Source organism: Panthera pardus, unplaced genomic scaffold (genome assembly GCF_024362965.1).
Source record: "Panthera pardus isolate Hobbes unplaced genomic scaffold, ASM2436296v1 HiC_scaffold_10, whole genome shotgun sequence".
Lineage (NCBI taxonomy): Eukaryota > Metazoa > Chordata > Mammalia > Carnivora > Felidae > Panthera > Panthera pardus.
The window spans coordinates 14,691,152-14,711,796 of NW_026526655.1; the positions used below are offsets into that span (position 1 = coordinate 14,691,152).

The following is a 20,645-nucleotide window of genomic DNA, read 5'->3' on the forward strand; positions in this document are numbered from 1 at the left end:
TTTGGTAGGAATGCTATACAAGGGAACTAAAAGTCACCTTGGAAATTTTTTATTAATGCATACTTTAAAAACATACTTTAATGCATTATTAATGCATACTTTAAAGACAATGCATACTTTAAGAAAAACAAACTACATGTTTTGCAAATTAAAAAAACAAAACCTCATATCAGTCTTTTTGTTATTATATTAACCAAGTGAATGCCGTGCAAAATTGATGTAGCTGGGTCACAGTTTCAATGGATTCCTGCAGTTAGCTTGTGAGGGGTTGTATAGGAAATATGTATGGCTTTTAAAAAGAGTCATCCTAAGTTTAATGTGAAACAATCTCTGCCATGTGTTCTCCCTCAATTGTCAGTTACCGCTTTTGCTATAGTGACTTCTAGTTTTCCATTTGTGTTAATTCATATTTTCTATGCTTTAGGGACATCTGTCAAACATGGCAGAAACTAAGACTCACCGGCTTGGAGCAGCTCTGTCTCTGATCCCTTTAATTTTCCTCATCTCTGGAGATGAAGCAGCTTCATTTCAGCGAAACCAGCTGCTTCAGAAGGAACCAGACCTCAGACTGGAGAATGCCCAAAAGTTTCCCAGTCCTGAAATGATCAGAGCTTTGGAATACATAGAAAAACTCCGACAACAAGCTCACAAAGAAGAAAACAGCCCAGACTACAATCCCTACCAAGGTATCTCTGTTCCTCTTCAGAAGAAAGAAAATGGTGATGAAAGTCGCTTGCCAGAAAGTACAAGGGATTCTCTGAGTGAAGATGAGTGGATGAGGATAATACTTGAAGCTTTGAGACAGGCCGAAAATGAGCCTCAGTCTGCACCAAAAGAAAAGCCTTATGCTTTGAATTCAGAAAAGAACTTTCCAATGGACATGCCTGATGATTACGAGACTCAACCATGGCCAGAGAGGAAGCTTAAGCACATGCGATTCCCTCCTATGTATGAAGAGAATTCCAGGGATAACCCCTTTAAACGCACAAATGAAATAGTGGAGGAACAATATACTCCTCAAAGTCTTGCCACACTAGAATCTGTGTTCCAAGAGCTAGGGAAACTGACAGGACCAAACAGCCAGAAGCGTGAGAGAGTTGACGAGGAGCAAAAACTTTATACAGATGATGAAGATAGTATCTACAAGGCCAATAACATTGCCTATGAAGATGTGGTTGGGGGAGAAGATTGGAACCCAGTAGAAGAAAAAATAGAGAGCCAAACCCAGGAAGAGGTAAGAGACAGCAAGGAGAATATAGAAAAAAATGATCCAATCAATGAAGAAATGAAGCGTTCAGGGCAGCTGGGCCTCGAGGATGAAGATCTCCGGAAAGAGAGTAAAGACCAACTCTCAGATGATGTCTCCAAAGTAATTGCCTATCTGAGAAGGTTAGTGAATGCTGCAGGCAGCGGGAGGGCACAGAATGGGCAAGGCGGGGAAAGAGCAACCAGGCTTTTTGAGAAACCACTTGATTCTCAGTCTATTTATCAGCTGATTGAAATCTCAAGGAATTTACAGATACCCCCTGAAGACTTAATTGACATGCTCAAAACTGGAGAGAAGCCAAATGGATCGGTGGAACCCGAGCAGGAGGTTGAACTTCCTGTTGACCTAGATGACATCTCAGAGGTTGACGGAGACCGTCCAGATGCTTTCCCAAACAAAATGCTCTCCAAGAATGGTTATTCCAAAACGCCCGGTCGTGCTGTGGCACAGGCCCTACCAGAGGGGCTAACTGTTGAGGACATTTTAAGTCTTTTAGGGATGGAAAATGCAGCAAACCAAAAGCCTCCATATGTTTCCAGTCAGTATAACCGAGAGAAAGTTCTGCCCAGGCTCCCCTACGGTCCTGGAAGATCTGGAGCAAACCAGCTTCCCAAAGGTGCGTGGATGCCAGATGTTGAGAATAGACAAATGGCATATGAAAACCTGAGCGACAAGGATCAAGAATTAGGAGAGTACTTGGCCAGGATGCTAGTGAAATACCCTGAGATCATGAATTCAAACCAGGTGAAGCGAGTTCCAAGTCAAGTCTCCCCTGAAGATAACCAACAGGAAGAGGACCAAATTGAGCAGGCCATCAAAGAGCAGTTGAATCAAGGTAGCTCTCAGGAGACTGAAAGACTGGCATCGGTAAGCAAAAGGCTCCCTGTGGGGCCCCCAAAGAATGATGATACCCCAAACAGACAGTACTTGGATGAAGATCTGTTAATGAAAGTGCTGGAATACCTCAACCAAGAAAAGGTAGAAAAGGGAAGGGAGCATATTGCTAAGAGAGCAATGGAAAATATGTAAGAGTTTTCATCAATTGCCCTACTTTCTTCCTCGAACCCCAAGAAAACCCCAACATTTCTCTTTAGTGTGTTGACTTCTATCCTGTTAACACTGTAATATCTTTAAATGATATAAAGGCCGATGATTCCATTTCACTGGGGTATCTGCTTCACTTATTCTGAGTTGTTCTCTTGTGTATGGATATGTGTCAATGTTATGACTTCTGGATAAAAATTAATCATATCCCTTAATCAAGAAAGATACGTGTGATAGTGTTTAATAGTGTATTTAATGGCTGTGGCCTTGTTGATGCTCACATATTATCAAGAGTGTCCTATAATTCTCTGGAAAGTTTTTAATAATTATTGAATTATTTTGTTACTGTCTGTAGTGTTTTGTGAAGTATTGGATCAAAAAAATAAAGCATTATAAATATATAGTTTTATTCATAAGGCCTTTTCTATTGTGTGTTTTATTGTTGATTAATAAATGTTATTTCTCGACAACTGTGGACTATTCATTCTGGAAAGCCAGAGACAGCGACTATGGAGCACAAAGAGAAATTCCTTACCTTCCACTGCCAACCCAGGTAAGAAATAAGAGCAAATGTATTATTATGCTGCATGCTTATAGAATGCAAATCCTCCAACAGCCCAGAGCTTACTGCTTGCCTATGGCTTTTCTCATATATATGACTTATGGAATAAGCCTTTTACTGTCATAGCTATACCTTGTACCCCTGATTTATAAATAAATAAATACACTTAAGTCTTCCAGACCCATAACCAGCATTGAAAAACAAACACAAACAAACAAACAAACAAACACACCGTGTTCAGGCCAATCAGAAATAACTACAGACTTGGAAGCAACTTACCTATTTCCAAATCACTCTGGTCCTCAGAAGACAAGGCTGATGCCTCTTTTGTATGATTTGAGAAGGGCTAAAGGACCCCCGGACTGTCAGGTAAGTGAATGGGCACAGTAACAGTGGAAAACATCAGCTGCCCTCTCTTTTGCGCTGGTTCTTGAGAAAATCCTGAGCGGGCTAGGCAGAGTCTACTTGTTACAATGTGTATCACGTTGGGAGAGTGTATCAGCATTCAGCCTGCTAACAGATCAACAGGGAATCAACACCAATAGCAAAAACAGCAACCACAAGAAAATATATACGGCCACAAAATAGTCATAGTTGTAAAAGAAACAAGGAAATAAGTAATTACTATTTACTGAATGTTTATAATGCACCAGGCCCCAAACACTTGACCTCATTTAGTCTGTACTGTAACGTTGTCAAGGGTCTCTTATTATCCTTCTTTTTACATCAGGGAAGGCAAAACTCAGAAAGGTTAAATAACTTTCCCAAAGACACTTGGTTTGATGAGTTACCAAAGCCTGGTTTCTTCACCACTTCACTACTTTGCCTCTATGGGAAGTGCCCTATCAGCTGAGTTGGGACTTTGGAGGCGGGATGGTGAGAGGCTCATGAGGATCTAGGATCAGTTATTTCCAAGTGAGGGCACTTGTGGTGTGGTGTGGTGTGTGTGTGTGTGTGTGTGTGTGTGTGTGTGCACGCGCGTGCCAGGTGTAGGGAGGGGAGGCAACCCTTGAATGGTCAGAAGGCAATGAGAAGGCCTGTATACCTTAGGGAAAACACAGAATGTAGGTTTTTCTTCTTTACAATTTTGTCCAGATGTCCTTTCCTTTCCTTTCCTTTCCTTTCCTTTCCTTTCCTTTCCTTTCCTTTCCTTTCCTTTCCTTTCCTTCCCTTTCCTTCCCTTCCCTTCCCTTCCCTTCCCTTCCCTTCTTTTCCCTTTCCTTCCCTTCCCTTCCCTTCCTTTCCCTTCCTTTTTTCTGTTTTCTTTTTTTTTCCTTTTCTTCTTCTTCTTTCTTCTTCTTCTTCTTCTTCTTCTTCTTCTTCTTCTTCTTCTTCTTCAGAGAAAGAATTGAGAGACAGAGAGGCAGAGGGAGAAGGAGAAAGACTCTGAAGCAGGCTCCATGCGGGGCTCAATATCATGACTGTGTGATTGTGACCTGAGCCAAAATCTGGAGTCAGATGCTTAACTGACTGAGGCCATCCAGGTGCCCCCCAGACTCTTTTCTAATGATCACACAAATTTGTGTAATTCTGGAATCCGTTAAGTGGAAGAGACCTTTGTGGTGAATTGTCTCTACAGTGTTTCTAATTAATAATTAGTTAGTACTCAATTCTCTACCCCACATCTTTCAAAATAGAGAGTTACAAACTTAGCAGACAGTATTATGGGGGAGATCCAGGATATTTGGGTAGTTTAAGGTCTAGGTACAGTCTATACGTCATGCTTGGCGGATGTCCACATATATCTTCTGCCCTTTGTATATTTTCTTCAACTTCTTGTTTCATGCAACAAGCCACTCTTGGCATCCTAAATCATCCCTGTGACTATTCCCAGGCCAGCCTTAAGCAGGAATGAGAACTTGGCACATGTCTCCACCCAACAGAAATGCCCTCACTGTGATGTTTGGACATTCTACCCAGAGGTTAGGAATTGAGCCCAAGTTAACTGAGATGATAACAGCTGATGAGTCTCCTGGCTGGGATTTATACACAAATCAGGGGGGATGTCAAACCCTGTACTCATTTTGCTACAACATGGTACTTCTTTCTTAAAGTCTCAGACTTGAAATTCCGTGATTCTCTAAGGATGACGTTGCAGGCATCAGGAGTGGCCATTGGGGAGCTACTTGAATTTTGGATGTCTAGTCTTTGCCTGACTTCTCTCCAACACCAGCCAGCAAGCATCTCTGCCTTTTTGCAGCACCATCGTATCCCCAGCTACTGAGTCATCAGACTAATTTCTGATCCAAAGATTTTTTTTTTTTTGTAAGTGCTTTAGTACATTGCTCACTAGCATAAGAAAGAAAGCTCTAAGTACCATTTAAGGATGTAAATGACAAATCAGTTGGAAGTAGAGTAACACAACCCCTTTCCCTGCCTAGAAGCTTCCTTCAGCAGAAGTCAGGGAGTAGCTTGAACCCTCCAAAGAGATGCCCTCTGCAGGCTCCCACTGCAAGGAGGAAAAAACTGCCTGGGTACTAAGACTGCACCCCTGATAGAAGTCCATATCTCTCTCAGGAGTCAGATAGGAGCTTAGCAATCTCTATGCTCTTGCCAAGATCTCCACTACCAACCTTAGCACTCAAGGTTGCTCCACCCTACCCCACCTTGGGGACAATCAGGACTAATGTGACTGTGCCTTTTATGACAAAACTTCCAAGCCATTCCTCATTTCCCACGCTCAAACCCCACTATACCTTGTATATCACCTTTTTTGGATCCCAGTTCCTACTCTTTTCCATATTCTACAACATTTTTTATTATGTCCCTTTTTTTTTAAATTTATTTTTGAGAGAGAGAAAAAGTCTGAGCAGGGGAGGGACAGAAAGAGAGGGAGACAGAAGATCCCAAGCAGGCTCCACACTGTCAGCACAGAGCCCGATGGGGGCTTGAACTCACAAACTGATGAGATCATGACTTGGACCAAAATCAAGAGTTGGAGGCTTAACCAACTAAGCCCCTATTATGTTGTTTGATACTCAAGGTGAGTCATCAGCAAAATCCCCTGCATCCTCAACCTCTTCTCTGAGTATTCTCTTTGCGTCCTTGCTCTAAAGGAAGCTTACCCCTCCTTTGAAGTTGCCACTGTCCCTGAAACTCTTCCTTGTTCCTTTTTGTTGCTTATGGAGCAATTATTTTTCAACTTTTTTTGAGGGGGGGGGGTGTATATTATTAGTGAAAATAATCTTAGATGCAAGTGAACGTAAAACCAATTCAAACGAGATGTAGTAAAAACATGAATTAAAGAGAGGGTCACAAAATCCCAGTAAAGGTCATGCTAAAATGTGGGGACATCCAGAATAGCCAGAATAATGGCCTTTTAAAAAATGAAATATATTTGACACATAGCACTGTTTAAAGTCAAGGTGTACCACATATTGATTTTGTACTTTGAAAAAAATTTTTTTTTTTTTTTTTTTTAAATTTTTTTTTTCAACATTTTTTATTTATTTTTTTTGGGACAGAGAGAGACAGAGCATGAACGGGGGAGGGGCAGAGAGAGAGGGAGACACAGAATCGGAAACAGGCTCCAGGCTCCGAGCCATCAGCCCAGAGCCTGACGCGGGGCTCGAACTCACGGACCGCGAGATCGTGACCTGGCTGAAGTCGGACGCTTAACCGACTGCGCCACCCAGGCGCCCCGAAAAAAAATTTTTTAATGTTTATTTATTTTTGAGAGAGAGAGAGAGAGAGAGAGAGCAGGGGAGGGGCAGAGAGAGAGGGAGACCCAGAATCCGAAGCAGGCTCCAGGTTCTGAGCTGTCGGCACAGAGCCCGACGCGGGGCTTAAACTCGTGAACCACGAGAGATCATGACCTGAGCAGAAGTCGGACGCTTGACCGACTGAGCTACCCAGACACCCCTGAGTTAGTATTTTGGATGTTAAGTCTCACTAAGGACCCACCCCTTACTCCCTGCTTTTGGGTTCATCAGGTGCTCTGTGTCATTTCCCCTCACTCATCAAAGACAGTAACTCCTGCTCACTTCCCTCTGTTCAGCCCTGCTCCTTCATAATACTTGTCAATTTCAATATCCCTGAAGATGATCTTTCCAGCCCTTTCCAGACACCATCCCCCATCAGCTGTTTACTTGCCTGTCTTTTTCTTACCAATAACTGTGACCTACCTTAAATCTAAATCCTAAAAATTTCACTCTATATTTCCAGCGCACTTCCTGTAGTAGCTTAGTTCCCATAACCGCCCACACCACCCGAGAAATGTTATCCGTGGATCCTCCCATCTTTCCACACTCTCCCATCCCTTTTATTCTTCACCACCACCCACTTTGCCAATCTTAATTTTCGTGGCTCATCATTATACTTCTCAAATCATTCTTACCTGCCTCTGGTCTCTCACGTTTCATTGTAAATTCTTTGTTAGTCCAGGAATTCTAGTTAAGTCCAATCCTTTACCAGCTCTTACCTTCTCGCCCACAACTGAACACAGCAGGAGAAAGACACACAACCACGCTGACTGGTTTCACTTTAAATTCATGCCTACTGCCCTTAAATGGTCCACAACGCTGTGCTGGAATTCGAACATACCTAGGCTCTTTCCTCTTAGACAATAATTTCATACTTTCCCTCTGTCCAAAAATATTCAACCCTTTCTCCACACTCCATATGCACATGGTTATCTAGTTTCCTGTTTCACTGAGGAAAATGAAGCCATCTGAAGAGGTCTACAGACTCTGTTTTTACCACCTGCCTCCCTCTGTGGTGATACATTCCCTGCTTTCCTGTTCTTGTGGATAACTAAGTCTTTATTAACCTTTCCATTTGTGCACTCAGTTCTGCCCTCTTGCTTACTTGAGAAACTGGCTTCAGAAATTCTCCCCTTTTTTGTGCATCCCCTTTGTCCTCTCTACTGAATGATCTTCATCAGCATACAAATAGATCGCAATTTCTTTCATCTGCAAAGCCAACAAAACAAATAAAGAAGCAGACAAAACCTCTCCTGACCCCACGTTCCCTTACACCTGCTGCTTCATGTCTGTTCTTCGCTTTACAGAAAAATGCTTTCAAGAGTTGTGTGCCCTTAGCCAAATTCTCTTCTCACATCTCAACCCCTTTCAGCTAGGTTTTTGCCCCAACATCTCCACAGAAATGGCTCCTGTTGAGATCAGCAATGACTTTCATGTTGCCAAGTGTGTTGATCAATTCCAAGTCCTTATCTAACTTGTTCTAGCAGCATTCGGCACTGTTAAACACCTTCTTTTCTTGGTGTCCAGGCCACTGTGCATGCGTGGCTCTCCTTCTACTTCATTGGTTACTCTTTCTCTCATCCTTGACTGTCCCTTTTTTAATCTCTTCACCCTCCGAACATTGGAGGCCCAGCCATCAGACCTTGGAACCCTTCTCTTTCCTGTCTGCACTCATTCCTTAGGTGCAGTATGTCCAGCCCGTTACGTTACTCTGAACTCCACACTCATTAGTTCAACTGTCTAGACGATATCCGCATTGGATGTCCAATAGGTATCTTATATGTAATTGGGACCTGGTTTCCCACTCCTTGACAAATTTCCAGCTCCTTTCACAGACTTTTCTGTCTGACTTCATACCAAAACCCATGGTTTAGTCCTTGACTCTTCTCTTTCTAAGTCATTCATGAACTGGCATCCAATCCTGTTGTCTCAACTTCAAAACATATCCACTCTGTCTTCTTACCACCTCCACTATTACCGACATGCTACAAACCATGATCATCTCTCACCTGGGTTATTGAAATATCCTCCTATTGGTTTTCCCTGCTTCCACACTCCTTTCACTGCAATCTAAATACAGCAACCAACAGGAGCCAATTATAATCCAGATCAGACGATACTCAAGAGTGAGAGCCAAAGTTACTGCGATGATCTACAGGCATCTATATGGTCTGGCTCTGAACCCATTTCCTAGTACTCTCCCTATTATGCCCTCCTTTCCACCTGCACCGGCCTCCTCACAGTTCCTTGAATAGGCCAAGCATACGCCCCCAAGACTTTTGCATTTACTGTTTCCTCTTTCAGAAGTGCTATTTCCCCTAAATAACTGCCTAAGTTTCTCCCTTACCTTTTTCAAGTCTGTTGTGTCAATATTTACTTCTCAGTGCCACTCTTCCTCAAATGTCAACTCCTACACACTTTTCCTGTCTCCATTCCTTGCTTGACCCTTTCTCTTTACCACTCACTACAGCTAGCATTCTTTTTTTTTTTTTTTTAAATTTTTTTTTTTTAACATTTATTTATTTTTGAGACAGAGAGAGACAAAGCATGAACAGGGGAGGGTCAGAGAGAGGGAGATACAGAATCTGAAACAGGCTCCAGGCTCCGAGCTGTCAGCACAGAGCCCGACGCGGGGCTCAAACTCACGGACCGCAAGATCATGACCTGAGCCGAAGTCGGCTGCTTAACCGACTGAGCCACCCAGGCACCCCTACAGCTAGCATTCTTAATTACAGTGTTATCTTACATACTGCCCACTCCTCCACCGCTAGAAGGTGATCTCCTTGAGGGCAGCTATTGTTTGTTTCTCCATTCTTGCACCTCTAGCTCCCGAGATTCGTAACTGGAACACAGGAAGTGCAGAAAAACTAGTTATCGATACAATTAATGATTTGGGAATGTGGGCCAAAAGTCTTGAACAGTAAAACAAGGTAAATCCTTGTTGAAAGAATAGAGAAACCTCAATTCTATTGCATCAATGCAGATTCAAGGCCCATTTAAAATGTTTATAGAATGAAATTCATGAAATAAAATTCCTGATCCAGATTTCAATATCCTCTTCTACCAAGCCTTTTATCTTTGCCTGAAGGGAATGTAGCAGGGGTCTGGAAGCTCAGTTACCTTTGTGACTTAGGAAGGGATGGATAGAAGTTGTCAGCTTGTGACAAGTGGGTCCAGTTTTTTTTTTTTTCTAACTTAAGCATTATCGGAAGGGCCTATGCCATGATTAGGCAATCCTCTAAGATGGCATAGTTTTCCAGCACTACAAAATTATAGCGATTTTGGTATTTTTATCAATATAGGTGAAAATTATAGTTATTGTACCCCATAGAAGAGAAAGATTACTGTTATTAGAAATGCTATGGAGATTAGTCACACGCTGGCCTAAGCTATGCCAGCATGAATGCATAGCTACCACAGCTAATGGTATTTATGCTGTGACTATTATTTCTTGACGGTTGGAAGGCTAGGACACCCCATGGGTTTTGCTCAGGGAACTTCTGAAGGTTGAGAAGAACCAGGGATTGAAAAGTCAGTGGAGTTTTCCTGGAGAGCTGAAGCCTTTTGATTTGGAACAAAGATGGCAATTTGTCTGCAAGTGTTCAGACAGTATCTGCCTTCTAGAGGGTTTATTGAAACAATCTTCGGCAAGTTTTTCTGGATGGCTAAACCCACATGTGTATTTATAGTTAATTTTCATATCATTTACATATGCCTATATCCACTCTGTCTACTGTTCTCAGCACATTTGCAAGTAAAAAATGCATTGTTGATACTTTTGAGGTTTGTCCTTTTGTCAGACTCTTTTTTTTCCCCCTTGAAGTCCTCTCTTTAATCATCATCACTGACGTGACTTCTGGACATCACTGGGAAAGAGTGGGTGGTGGGGTGGAAGGACTGGATGAAGAATGGGCTACAGAATCTGTGCTTAAGACATAATGATGGAATAGCCCCTTGCTTCTTCCTGTTACTCCAATACATATTTATATCTTGATGCTTTTGCTTCCTCAGTCTGATGGACTCTTCCAATATCGTAGTCCTTCTTCAAGGTTTAATGGACATGATGCCGCCTCCATGAAGAGTTTACTGATTATTCCTCTTCCTCGGTTCTCACGGTGATTTTCTCTTACCTTCACTGCAATGTTTATTTCTCTTGTTGGCCACGTAGCCACGGTTAGTCATGTTGACCTGTCTGCCTCATCTGTTGAATTGTAAGCTCTGAAGTTAGGAAACTGCTCTGAATATCCTCTCAATATCCTCTACAGTGCCCAACCTCTGGCTCTTTCCAGGGAACTACTCAGTAGACACGTGGTGGATACATGAGGAGATGTTATTAAGCACACTTTCTTCTTTGTTGTCTTGTGCTTTATGAAGTCTCCCCAGGTGTTCCTGTACCCCCCAGCTCACTTAATAGAAAGGAGTGACATGAGTTGTCTGCTGTGCATCCCACACGGTCATCTGAGGGGACTCTTTGACCTTGATGTTTTCAGCACATCTGAAATCTCAGAATGCTGCCACGGGTGATGCTTTAAAGAGGATCTTATTTAACATTTGGCCTAAATTGAGGTTGAGCCCAATCCTAGATTCCCACATGGGCATCTCTTTTTAGCTGACATATTTCTAACCCTGACATCTAGAGACACTCAAGAGCTTGCTATGTTAAACAACTAAATTTTCACACACGTATTACAGGGTGAGTTTGGACCACCACACAATACTCTAGCTTTTCTAATGTTGACTGGTGTATCAATTCCAAGCTTAAACACCATTCACCTTTCAATTCTAGAGAGTCCTCTGACCTACCTAATGCATTGGAACATTTTCTTGGAAGAGGCTTTCAGGATAATACACAAAACAAAACTGAAGAAAATTCTGGCTTTGCTCTTTTATTTGGCCGGGCACTTAATCTACCTGGATCTGAGGTAGGGATTATGCTTACCTTTAGGGCTATTGCAAGGATTTATCGGTAAAATGTGTGAAAATCGGTAAAGCGGTTTACAGTGCCCAGAACAAAATAGTTTCTAGATATAAGGCAGAACTTCCCAATCAATTAATCAACAACTATTATTAACTGTTTGCATTGTTGCAACCTAGTATCAGACATTATGTAGAAAGAGGGATATACGGGATGTGCGTAATGTATTTCTACAAAAATAGACCATGTTGTGAAAGCACTTTCCCTCCATTTACAAACAGGATTATGTCCCATGCTGCAGCTATTTTAGGAAAGTGCTTTGTGATGAAGCAACAAATTCTGATTCCATCTGTCATGGGTTCCAATTTAACTGGGGCCATTTCACGGGAATTGAAATGTTCAGAAGTCTGTAGGTGGCATAAACCAACACTTCAGGTTTATTTTAAGCTTAAAATCCCGATCCATGCTAATGTTCAGGGAAAACTGATGATATCAAGTTCCAATTTCAAATGATTGTCCTTTCTACACACTGCCCCAAATCCCATCTTTTTTCTTTTAGAATGAATTTTCAAAGAGATGATAAAGACTTCAATTTTCCTTTTATTTGTTCTCTACATTCCGATGATGCGATGATAAATTAACCGCTATAGGCTTTACATGAATATCTAACAAACACAACGTTTTTAAAATGTAATATAGATTTTAAAAGAAGCAACAGAATCATTCCTTCCCGGTCTTTCCATTCGTAGGCACTGTGCAGTGAACTGACTAAAAAATAAATAAGGCAGAAACCCATTTCCTCTCTCCCTTAGTGATAATCCCACAGTCTCAATTCAGTCTGAACCAACAGGTTGCTATGGCAGCAGGAGAGTCAGGGTTACGGCACTGAATGCTTCTGCAATGTGAAATCAGCACAGTGCACGAGGTACTCCAAAATTCATGAGACTGGGGGAAGCAATTTTGTGCTTTAAACTCCAGGCTTTCTGCATCTTTAAGAAAATGAAAATAAGAAGGTGGAGGTGCCAATCTGAGCCTCTGTGGTGGTTTTGCAGCCTTTCCAAAGTTTTAGATGAAGCAAGCACGATCTGTGCTTTTTATTTATTGAGCTTGAGATTTGATTCTGATAAGACTCGTTATTAAAGGAAAGTTACAGGTACACAAAAATGAAGAAGAGTTTCTAATTTTGCGTTCTGCATTTCTATTCATTTCCAGTGAGAGCTAATCTAAAGGTTTAATTTAAAAAAATATAAATGTTCAGGTATACTCAGGCTGTATTATATAACTGGAAACCTTGAAGCACAGAATTCAGTACCATAGAAAATATTCTCTTTGGAGTCTATCCTCCTTATGTGAAAAATACCTTTTTAATAGGATATGTGTAAATATTTGTGATATATGATATATATGTGATAATGTATGTGAATACATATTATATACATGTACATAATATATGTTCATTAAAAAGGCATTGTTCACATAATGAATAGACGCATGGGATGCACTCCCCATATGTTAGTCTTACAAGTATCCATATGTAAATATACATAAGCATACTGATAATTTATTCTCCATATTTAAAATCTTAATAAGTTGAATGATTGCTGCTATCACCTACTATGCCCTCTCCCTTCTTTCTTCATACGGAATGATTCTCTCCCCTTTACCTGGCTGAAATAGTAACCTGCATCCTATGGATGAAGCTGTGACTATAAGTTAAAGAAACATAGCTGCAAAGAGAGAGGTAAGCCAGCAGATCAGCTTGATTTCATAATTTCACAGTTTCTTCTTATTTGCCGTAACCTGCGAGTATTTGGGAACGAGGGGTGCATTAGGGCGGGAGATGTGTGGTGGTTTGGCCATTCTGAAACCACATACCGCCATGGAGATGCTCCAGTAGGGATTTCAGGGGAGGAAGGATGTTGCACCATGATGTTTCATACCTCGGCGACCTGTCAGATACCATTGCTTCCATCTGGATGGCCCTCCGTCTTGTCTTTCGGTCAAGCTTTTGCTCAATCTCTGAGATGCAACTTTGTGAAAGCTTTTCAGATATTGCTTTATTTTATGTCCCTCCCTGTACACTCTGCCTTCACCATCCTCCCAGAGTTAGTCTTTTTCTCCTTTGTGGTGACTATTCCTTCAACAGTACCTGCCGCCTGCTGTCATAATTATCTGCTTATGAGTAACTCTGTGATAAAATACTGAATCTCTTGAGCACAGGGAACAGGGAAGAGTAGTGAAAAACTATGTATTTTTCGGCTTTTGAATGCTCAGCATCCCGCTTCCTCTTTCCTCTGGTCACACCCCACACGTTGCTTTGGGGACTGTTTCTCCACATATCCTGTATACGTGTTGGGCCTAGTAACTGTGGCCCCTCCCCACTTGCAACCACAAAGCCATGTGGAGTTTGATCAATCATGGTACCCCATCCTCTTGTTTTTGTGATGGCTCAGGGACAGGCATGTGATCCCAGCCAGGCTAATTAGAGCTTTTCCCCTAAGAATTTATTGGACTGCCAGGCCCAAGGCCATGAAGGACACGACAGACAGAGGAATGTGTCCCAAAGGAGCTGAGATGAGACGTAATGTACCAGGGCCATTTATTAATTTCTGACAAACTTAGAGAGATCACACTGTGAGTTAGACCAGCCTGGAAAACCAGCAGGGCAAACGGCCTTCGGTTGGACAAGTGACATCATCCCACAATGCCAGTAGAGTGCTCCAGAAAGCAGACCCTGAGATGGAAGCAGGGGTGTAAAATGTTTCTTGGGTGCTATGTCTTAAAGTAAAAGGAAGCGCTGGTCTGCACTCTTGAGAGCTTCCTGGGTAAAATCTGAAACTGATCTCGGTACATGGAGGGCAAGGAGAGACTGAAGGAAGAGGCTGATCACTCCAGACTGGCAGATGGCAGGTTTGATAAGCAAGGAAACTTACATCCGAGGCTTGTCCTGGGCAGTTGCAAGATGAGTAGGTCCCTACATCTGCCTGCCAGAATCGTAAAGGATTCTATAGAGGCCTTGACTCTGTTCAGTCACATTCACTCTGGATGGTCTCAATAACACCTTCCGCTCTCAAGGCCATGTCCTGGGAACAGCTCCCACTGAGGCAACTGTGGGAAAAGCATACATCCTAAGGGCAGGGGAGGGAGGGAGGAGCCTCTGATCACTGAGTACACTTGACCTCTCAACTACCTCCTCCAACAGGGCGGAAACAGGATGGGCAGGGGAATCTGTGAGACTGAGATATAGACATGGAAGTCACTGCTGGTCCAGTGAGACACTCCAGAGCAAGGCTTGTCTGTTAGCTTAGTCTGTTAGCTTAGTCTGTTAGCACTGGCAGGAGGCCACCACAAGAAGACCATGGCTAGGTTATCATAACAGTCCCTTGCTCAGACATTGGTCGAAGCCACCCAAGAACAGCATGACGCCAGCTTGAAAGTTGAGGCAGACTCTGAAGGAGCTAATTGTTGGAGGCTCTCAGCTGATCTCTGACACCAGGGCAGAATTGTGTCTTGAAGCAGGATTTGAGAGATGCACCTCCACCTCTGCAACATGGAGACCGGAGGGAGATGATGACATCGCTTCGGAGGACCCCAATTCTTTCCTGGGTTTCCTAGAGCACTTGGGCCTATCCCTACCTCTTGCCTTATAGACCAGACACTACTTTAAGGAGAAACTCTGGGGAGATGGGAGAATATCTCAATGATCCCGTAGTTGTAACACATTGAAGGCTATTTCCTGAAAAGCCTTTATTTTTTTTAGTTTGTTTGTTTATGTATGTATGTATGCATGTAGATGACACGCACATGCGGGTGGGGGAGAGATAGGAAGAGAGGGAGAGAGAGAGAGAGAATCCCAAACATCAGTGCGGAGCCCAATACGGGGCTTGATCTCATGAACCGTGCGGTCGAGACCTGAGCTGAAATCAAGAGTTGGACACTTAACCAACTGAGCGACCCAGGCCCATGTATGCATGTATTCAGGCACGTGTATCCAGATGCCAAGGGCAAGGGAGAGACTGAAGAGCCTTAAATGATTGTATTGGACATTAGTCTAATTTGTTTTTCTTGTAACCTGGCAGTCAGGGTTCAGGAGGATGAGTGGGATAGTTATAGGCAAAATAAAGATTTTATATGTAAATGCAAGTTAAATTTTGTGACCCTGCCATTACTGTGATCACTGTTGGAATTATAATGTGCTGCCTGCAAATGGCTACAAAAAAAGAGCACTTTTTAAACACCTTTTTTATTTTTTTGGCCATGAGTTTGTGTAAAGTACTTCCAGGAGATGGCTATTTTTAAGATTTTACTTGTCGGTTTTTTTTGTTTGTTTTTTTGTTTTTGTTTTTCGTTTTTTTTTTTTGCTGGTTGCAAGTGTTGTGGGAAAGAGGAAAAAAAAATGTTACTCCCTATTGCTTTCTTCTCATAATATGTTTCTTCCCATGCATATGTATTGTAAATCAAGAACCAAGTGTGAGAAAGAGAATGGGGTCTTTGCAGTAACAGCCTATTGGATGGTGACTCTCGCCTGAGAATTTCAGAGCAATGCAATTGATTGATTGCACGGCACAGATCGTGGCTCACGTATTCTTATTGGATGTCAGGACACAGCGACGCTTCGACAGCCTGGGTGTCGACTCTCTGTCATGATTGCAGCCACCCCAAGCTCAGGAGTCATGTGACTACCTCGAACTGCAGGAAGAAATCATAGCAGGTTATTACAGCCAAAGCCAGGAGAATGGGAACTCTGCTTACTGTTTTATTCATTCATTCATTTGCATTTTGCTATTGAAATCATTCCATTCGTTACCAGTTGTTCGTTAAATGTAGGGCACTGTTAGGATGACAAAGATAAGGAAACACAAACTTTTTCCTTGAAGAGGCTCATGATCTAGTTTGGGCAACTGCCTTATACAAGTGCTTGTTTGGGGAAAAAATGTGAAATAAGAGAAATGAGGCATGTAGGGGATAGTCTGTGAAAGTTTTAATTTGTCTGCTTCACGAAGTCAATCCAGAAACTTGATATGAATGAACAAGGCAACAAGACACACACATCAAATCAAATCAAAGTAAAACGAAAACAGAGCGGGTGCAAAGTAGAACTAATTTACAGACACATCTGTAAAGGCCTAGCAAACTTTTATTCAGACTGTCCAGTGTTTGGTGGCCTCCCCCACCTTCATGCCTCAAGCCTCTCCCTTTACCCTCTTTGAGGATTCTGGGGCAATATAAAAACATCCTGAGAGTTGCGCTCTTGAAATAATGAGCTGTCCTGTTAGCCCAGAGGCTGGCCCTGGTTTCTGCTGGAGGATGATGCTGGGAGTAGGGTCTGTGGCAAGTCTGAGATGCTTCCTGTGGGCCTCATCTCTCCCTGTGTCCTGTCCAGCCAGCCCTGCTCATACTTTGGTGTGCACGTGGAGCCTGGAGAACTTGGTGAAATGCAGATTCTGGGTCAGTAGATCTGGGGTGGGTCCTGAGGTAACAAGCCCCCAGGTGAGGCCGATATGGCTGGTCTAGTCTGAGACCTACAGTTTGAATAGCAAGGCCCAGCAACTTACTATTTTCTGGGTGGGGTCGGGGAGAGCGCAGAGGGGCCCCTGCAACCCTGTTACTCCCGCCGGCCCTGTATCAGCCTGAGACAATTGAGACATAAATGGATTTTCTTTGGCATCACTAGATTCTTTTTATTTTTTGCCCTTTCTCTTTCTGGGCTCCCTTTGTGTCTTCCACTGGTGCCCAGTATCTTCTACACTCAACTTTATCTTTCTCTAAGAACAACGGGTGAGCAATCAGAAGACCCGAGTCCACATCCTGGTTTGCAATTGTGTACGTCGGGCACTTTACACCCAATCTCAGTTTCCTCATCTGTAAGAGCAATCAGGGACCAGGTGGTTTATAGACTTACCCACTTCAGCACAAGCATTTATATGTCTTATGAATGTCTCGTCTATGAAGACACTGTTGTCATTTTATGCTGCTGTATCCTTTCCTCCCCGGGAGGGTCGCACTGGATTTACACTTATCTCTGATGGTGGAATGAAAGATTTAAATCCCTGATGATGGATGGCTTTACCGCCAAATATGTAGTGGGTGGGAATAGATGCCTTTCTTAATGCCTCTGAATGTTTGGTGTAAAAGCTGCCTCTTTCTCCAAAGGGTACAACTGGTGGTTTTGGATGGGAGTAAGAAAAGAGGAAACAATTATACTGTTTTCTTTTTTTCAGGAATAACATCATTCAGGCTTCTTTAAGAGTGATAGGGGGATGGTGTGTGAAAGTGCCAAGGTCCAATGGCACATATCCAGCGTTCTGGAATGACATCCTGACCTTATGGGAATTTTATCTACTAAATGTGAAAGGAATAGGTGACTCATGAAATCTTTGATAGGTCATGGGGCATTGGGAGCATAGTGTTTTCGGTTATAAAGTTCACGGAATTAGAGGCACCTGGGCAGCTTAGTTGGTTAAGCATCCGAGCCTTTTTTTTAATGGTTTTATTTATTTTTGAGACAGAGAGAGACAGAGCATGAGCAGGGGAGGGGCAGAGAGAGAGGGAGACGCAGAATCGGAAGCAGGCTCCAGGCTCCGAGCTGTCAGCACAGAGCCCGATGCGGGGCTCGAGCTCACAGACTGTGAGATCGTGACCCGAGCCAAAGTTGGACGCTCAACCGACTGAGCCACCCCGGCGCCCCAGCATCCCACTCTTGATGTCAGCTCATGTCAGGATCCCAGGGTTGCGAGACTGAGCTCAGCATCAGGCTCTGCGCTGAGCACGAGCCTGCTTGCAATTCTCTCTCTTCCTCCGCCCTTCTCCCGCCCATGCACATGTGCACTTTCTCTCTCTAAAATAAGATAAAAAATAAACTGATAGAGTTCACCGTATTAATTAATCCAACCACCCACTCTGTGAATTAAACATGGTCTCTGTCCCCAGTCTTCTTTACCTCATTCTGATGAGCAACTTCCTGGGATCAATGGGAACAAAGAATTCTGCCAGAGATGAGAAGGGTGAGAACATGGGGCTATGTAATCTGAAGAAATATTGATTTAAAAAGGAAATAAAGAAGGAAGAATTTTTTTTCCATTCTTTCCCCTATGGTGCGTATATAGTGCCTCCACGAGACATGACTGAGAGCTGCCTCTAGGACAATGACCATGCCTTATATGTGTCTTTGAACATATTAGATCCTTAAGCATTTTATATGCAGTGAAGGATTAATAGAGTACCTCGATGCCGAGGGCTTATAACCTATGCAGCCTAAGTGGTAGCCATCAAAGAGAAAGCAGCTATAGATGCTGGGACAGAGAGCCTAAGTGTGAAAGCCACAAGTGCTTCTGGTGGCTTCCATGGCACTTACTACCTAGTTCTGCTTCCTGCCACTGGTGTCCCCCTGTTCACATAGAACAGATCCAGAGCTGTGGATGGATGACAGGGGCTCAAAATGGAAGACCCTATGTCTCTGCTTACTGAGAGCAGTTCAGGTTTGAGCCTATTGTCCTGGTGACTTGTCTGTTTAACATTTTCTTGAATTTTTCATTTTTTAATGAAACGTTGCAATTAGAAGTTACATTTAAATAAATGGGGATGGGGTTCAGTAGATGTCTGCTCTATACTTCCAATTTCTGTCGTGTTTGCAGAGTTTTGAGATCCCTGCGCAGAGAACAGAGTTTTTCAACACGTAGTTGCAAGACAATTAGCAGTAATTCATTTCTCTTTCCCATCCCTTTCTGGATGCGAGGTAACAATTACTTTCCTTTCAAAGACAGCACGGATGATGCTTGTGGACAAGCCAAGGACACGCACACAACAGTTTAGGGGAAGCTAATCTTTCTTCCGAGTTTCAGATGGTTGTGAAGGCAGCATTTGAAACTGTTGCCCTTGCTAGCTTTAGTCGTGCTACCCCGTGATGCCATGACCTTGGTTGTGATTCAGAAAGTTGCCCAAACTGCCACATGGTGGGATTCGGGGTCAGTGGGAAACCACAAATTGGAGGTTCGGTGAATATGAACTATGTGTGGGAATAGAGACTGTTATTCTGTCATAGAGTGTTTAGAAAGTTATCGGAACATTCTTGCTATGAGTTATTGCTTATAATTTATTTATGTTGCAAGTCAACAGCTGCTCATTCTGTCTATTGATGTGTTTTAAGCTTTCCCAATAAATCTTTAAAACAGAAATAAGCTGAAGAATGGTAAGAGTAAAATGTTTAATGATAAATTAATCGTTAAACTTCCATTTCTCAAGAAAATTGACGATGAACTTTTACTTTGCTCAAAATGTTGCCCACGTTTGTCATCCATCATGAGAACTCTAGTAATAAAACTGACCACATGAAAAGCAGAAGACAAAAATCTTCTGAAGTAACATCAGCTACTATGTCAAAATTCAGTAATTGTTTTGTGGAAATGGTGCCCAGAGACAATGGTTTCATATGTGTCTGTAGACGACTTAGTTACATATCATGACTTTTCATTTAGATCAAGCTACTACATTTCTAAATTAATTTAACTGAGTTTTCATTCCGAGTCATAGTTGTTAATGTGTGAGTTCCATGAACTGAAGGACCTTGTAAACAAACTATGTCAGTTTAATACCCATGTTATTAGGTATTTTGATAGAAAATTAGTTAACTAGTTAATTTAATTCCAGTATTTTTTGTCATTTCTGATGCTTTGTTCCCCTCCTAACGCCCATGAGTATTTAAGCCTTCAAAAAACACAGTTCACTCATTGTTGTTTTAGTGGGATTTTTAGGAAGGAACAGAGAGAAACAGATCAGTTTCCAGAGCAAGGAAGTGCAGCTCTGGAAGTGGCACAGCGTCATATCTGTGTCATTCTGTTGGTCAAAGCAAAGCATGGAGTCAACCCAGGTTCAAGGGGTGAAGAAAGAGACTCCATAGGTGATGGAAAGGGCTGCAAAGTCACATTGTAAAGGGACCTAGATAAAAAGAAGACAATAATTGTGGCCACAATTTTGCCTCTTGAAAGTTACACCCAGAAATGTTACAGATTCTGTGTCCCATGTCTTTAATTAATAATCTCCTTTCCATTCCCAGATAAGGGAAGTCTGATCAATCTCTCCCTTTAATAGACTCGTAGCTATCTTCTTTACCTCCAATTGGACCCACTTCTACCCATCCTCTCTAATGTGAATTATACC

General features: G+C 42.5%; 1 protein-coding gene across 1 annotated transcript; it reads left to right on the forward strand.

Annotated features, from left to right (window-relative positions):
- Positions 1-429: 429 nt before the first annotated feature.
- SCG2 (secretogranin II) lies at positions 430-2,712 on the forward strand. Its single transcript, XM_019445789.2, has one exon. It carries the CDS (start codon positions 440-442, stop codon positions 2,294-2,296), a length of 1,857 nt encoding a protein of 618 aa, XP_019301334.1. The 5' UTR covers positions 430-439; the 3' UTR covers positions 2,297-2,712.
- Positions 2,713-20,645: the final 17,933 nt, after the last annotated feature.

Coding starts and splice junctions, on each gene's coding strand:
- SCG2 (XM_019445789.2), top strand. CDS start 440: ATGGCAGAAACTAAGACTCACCGGCTTGGAGCAGCTCTGTCTCTGATC.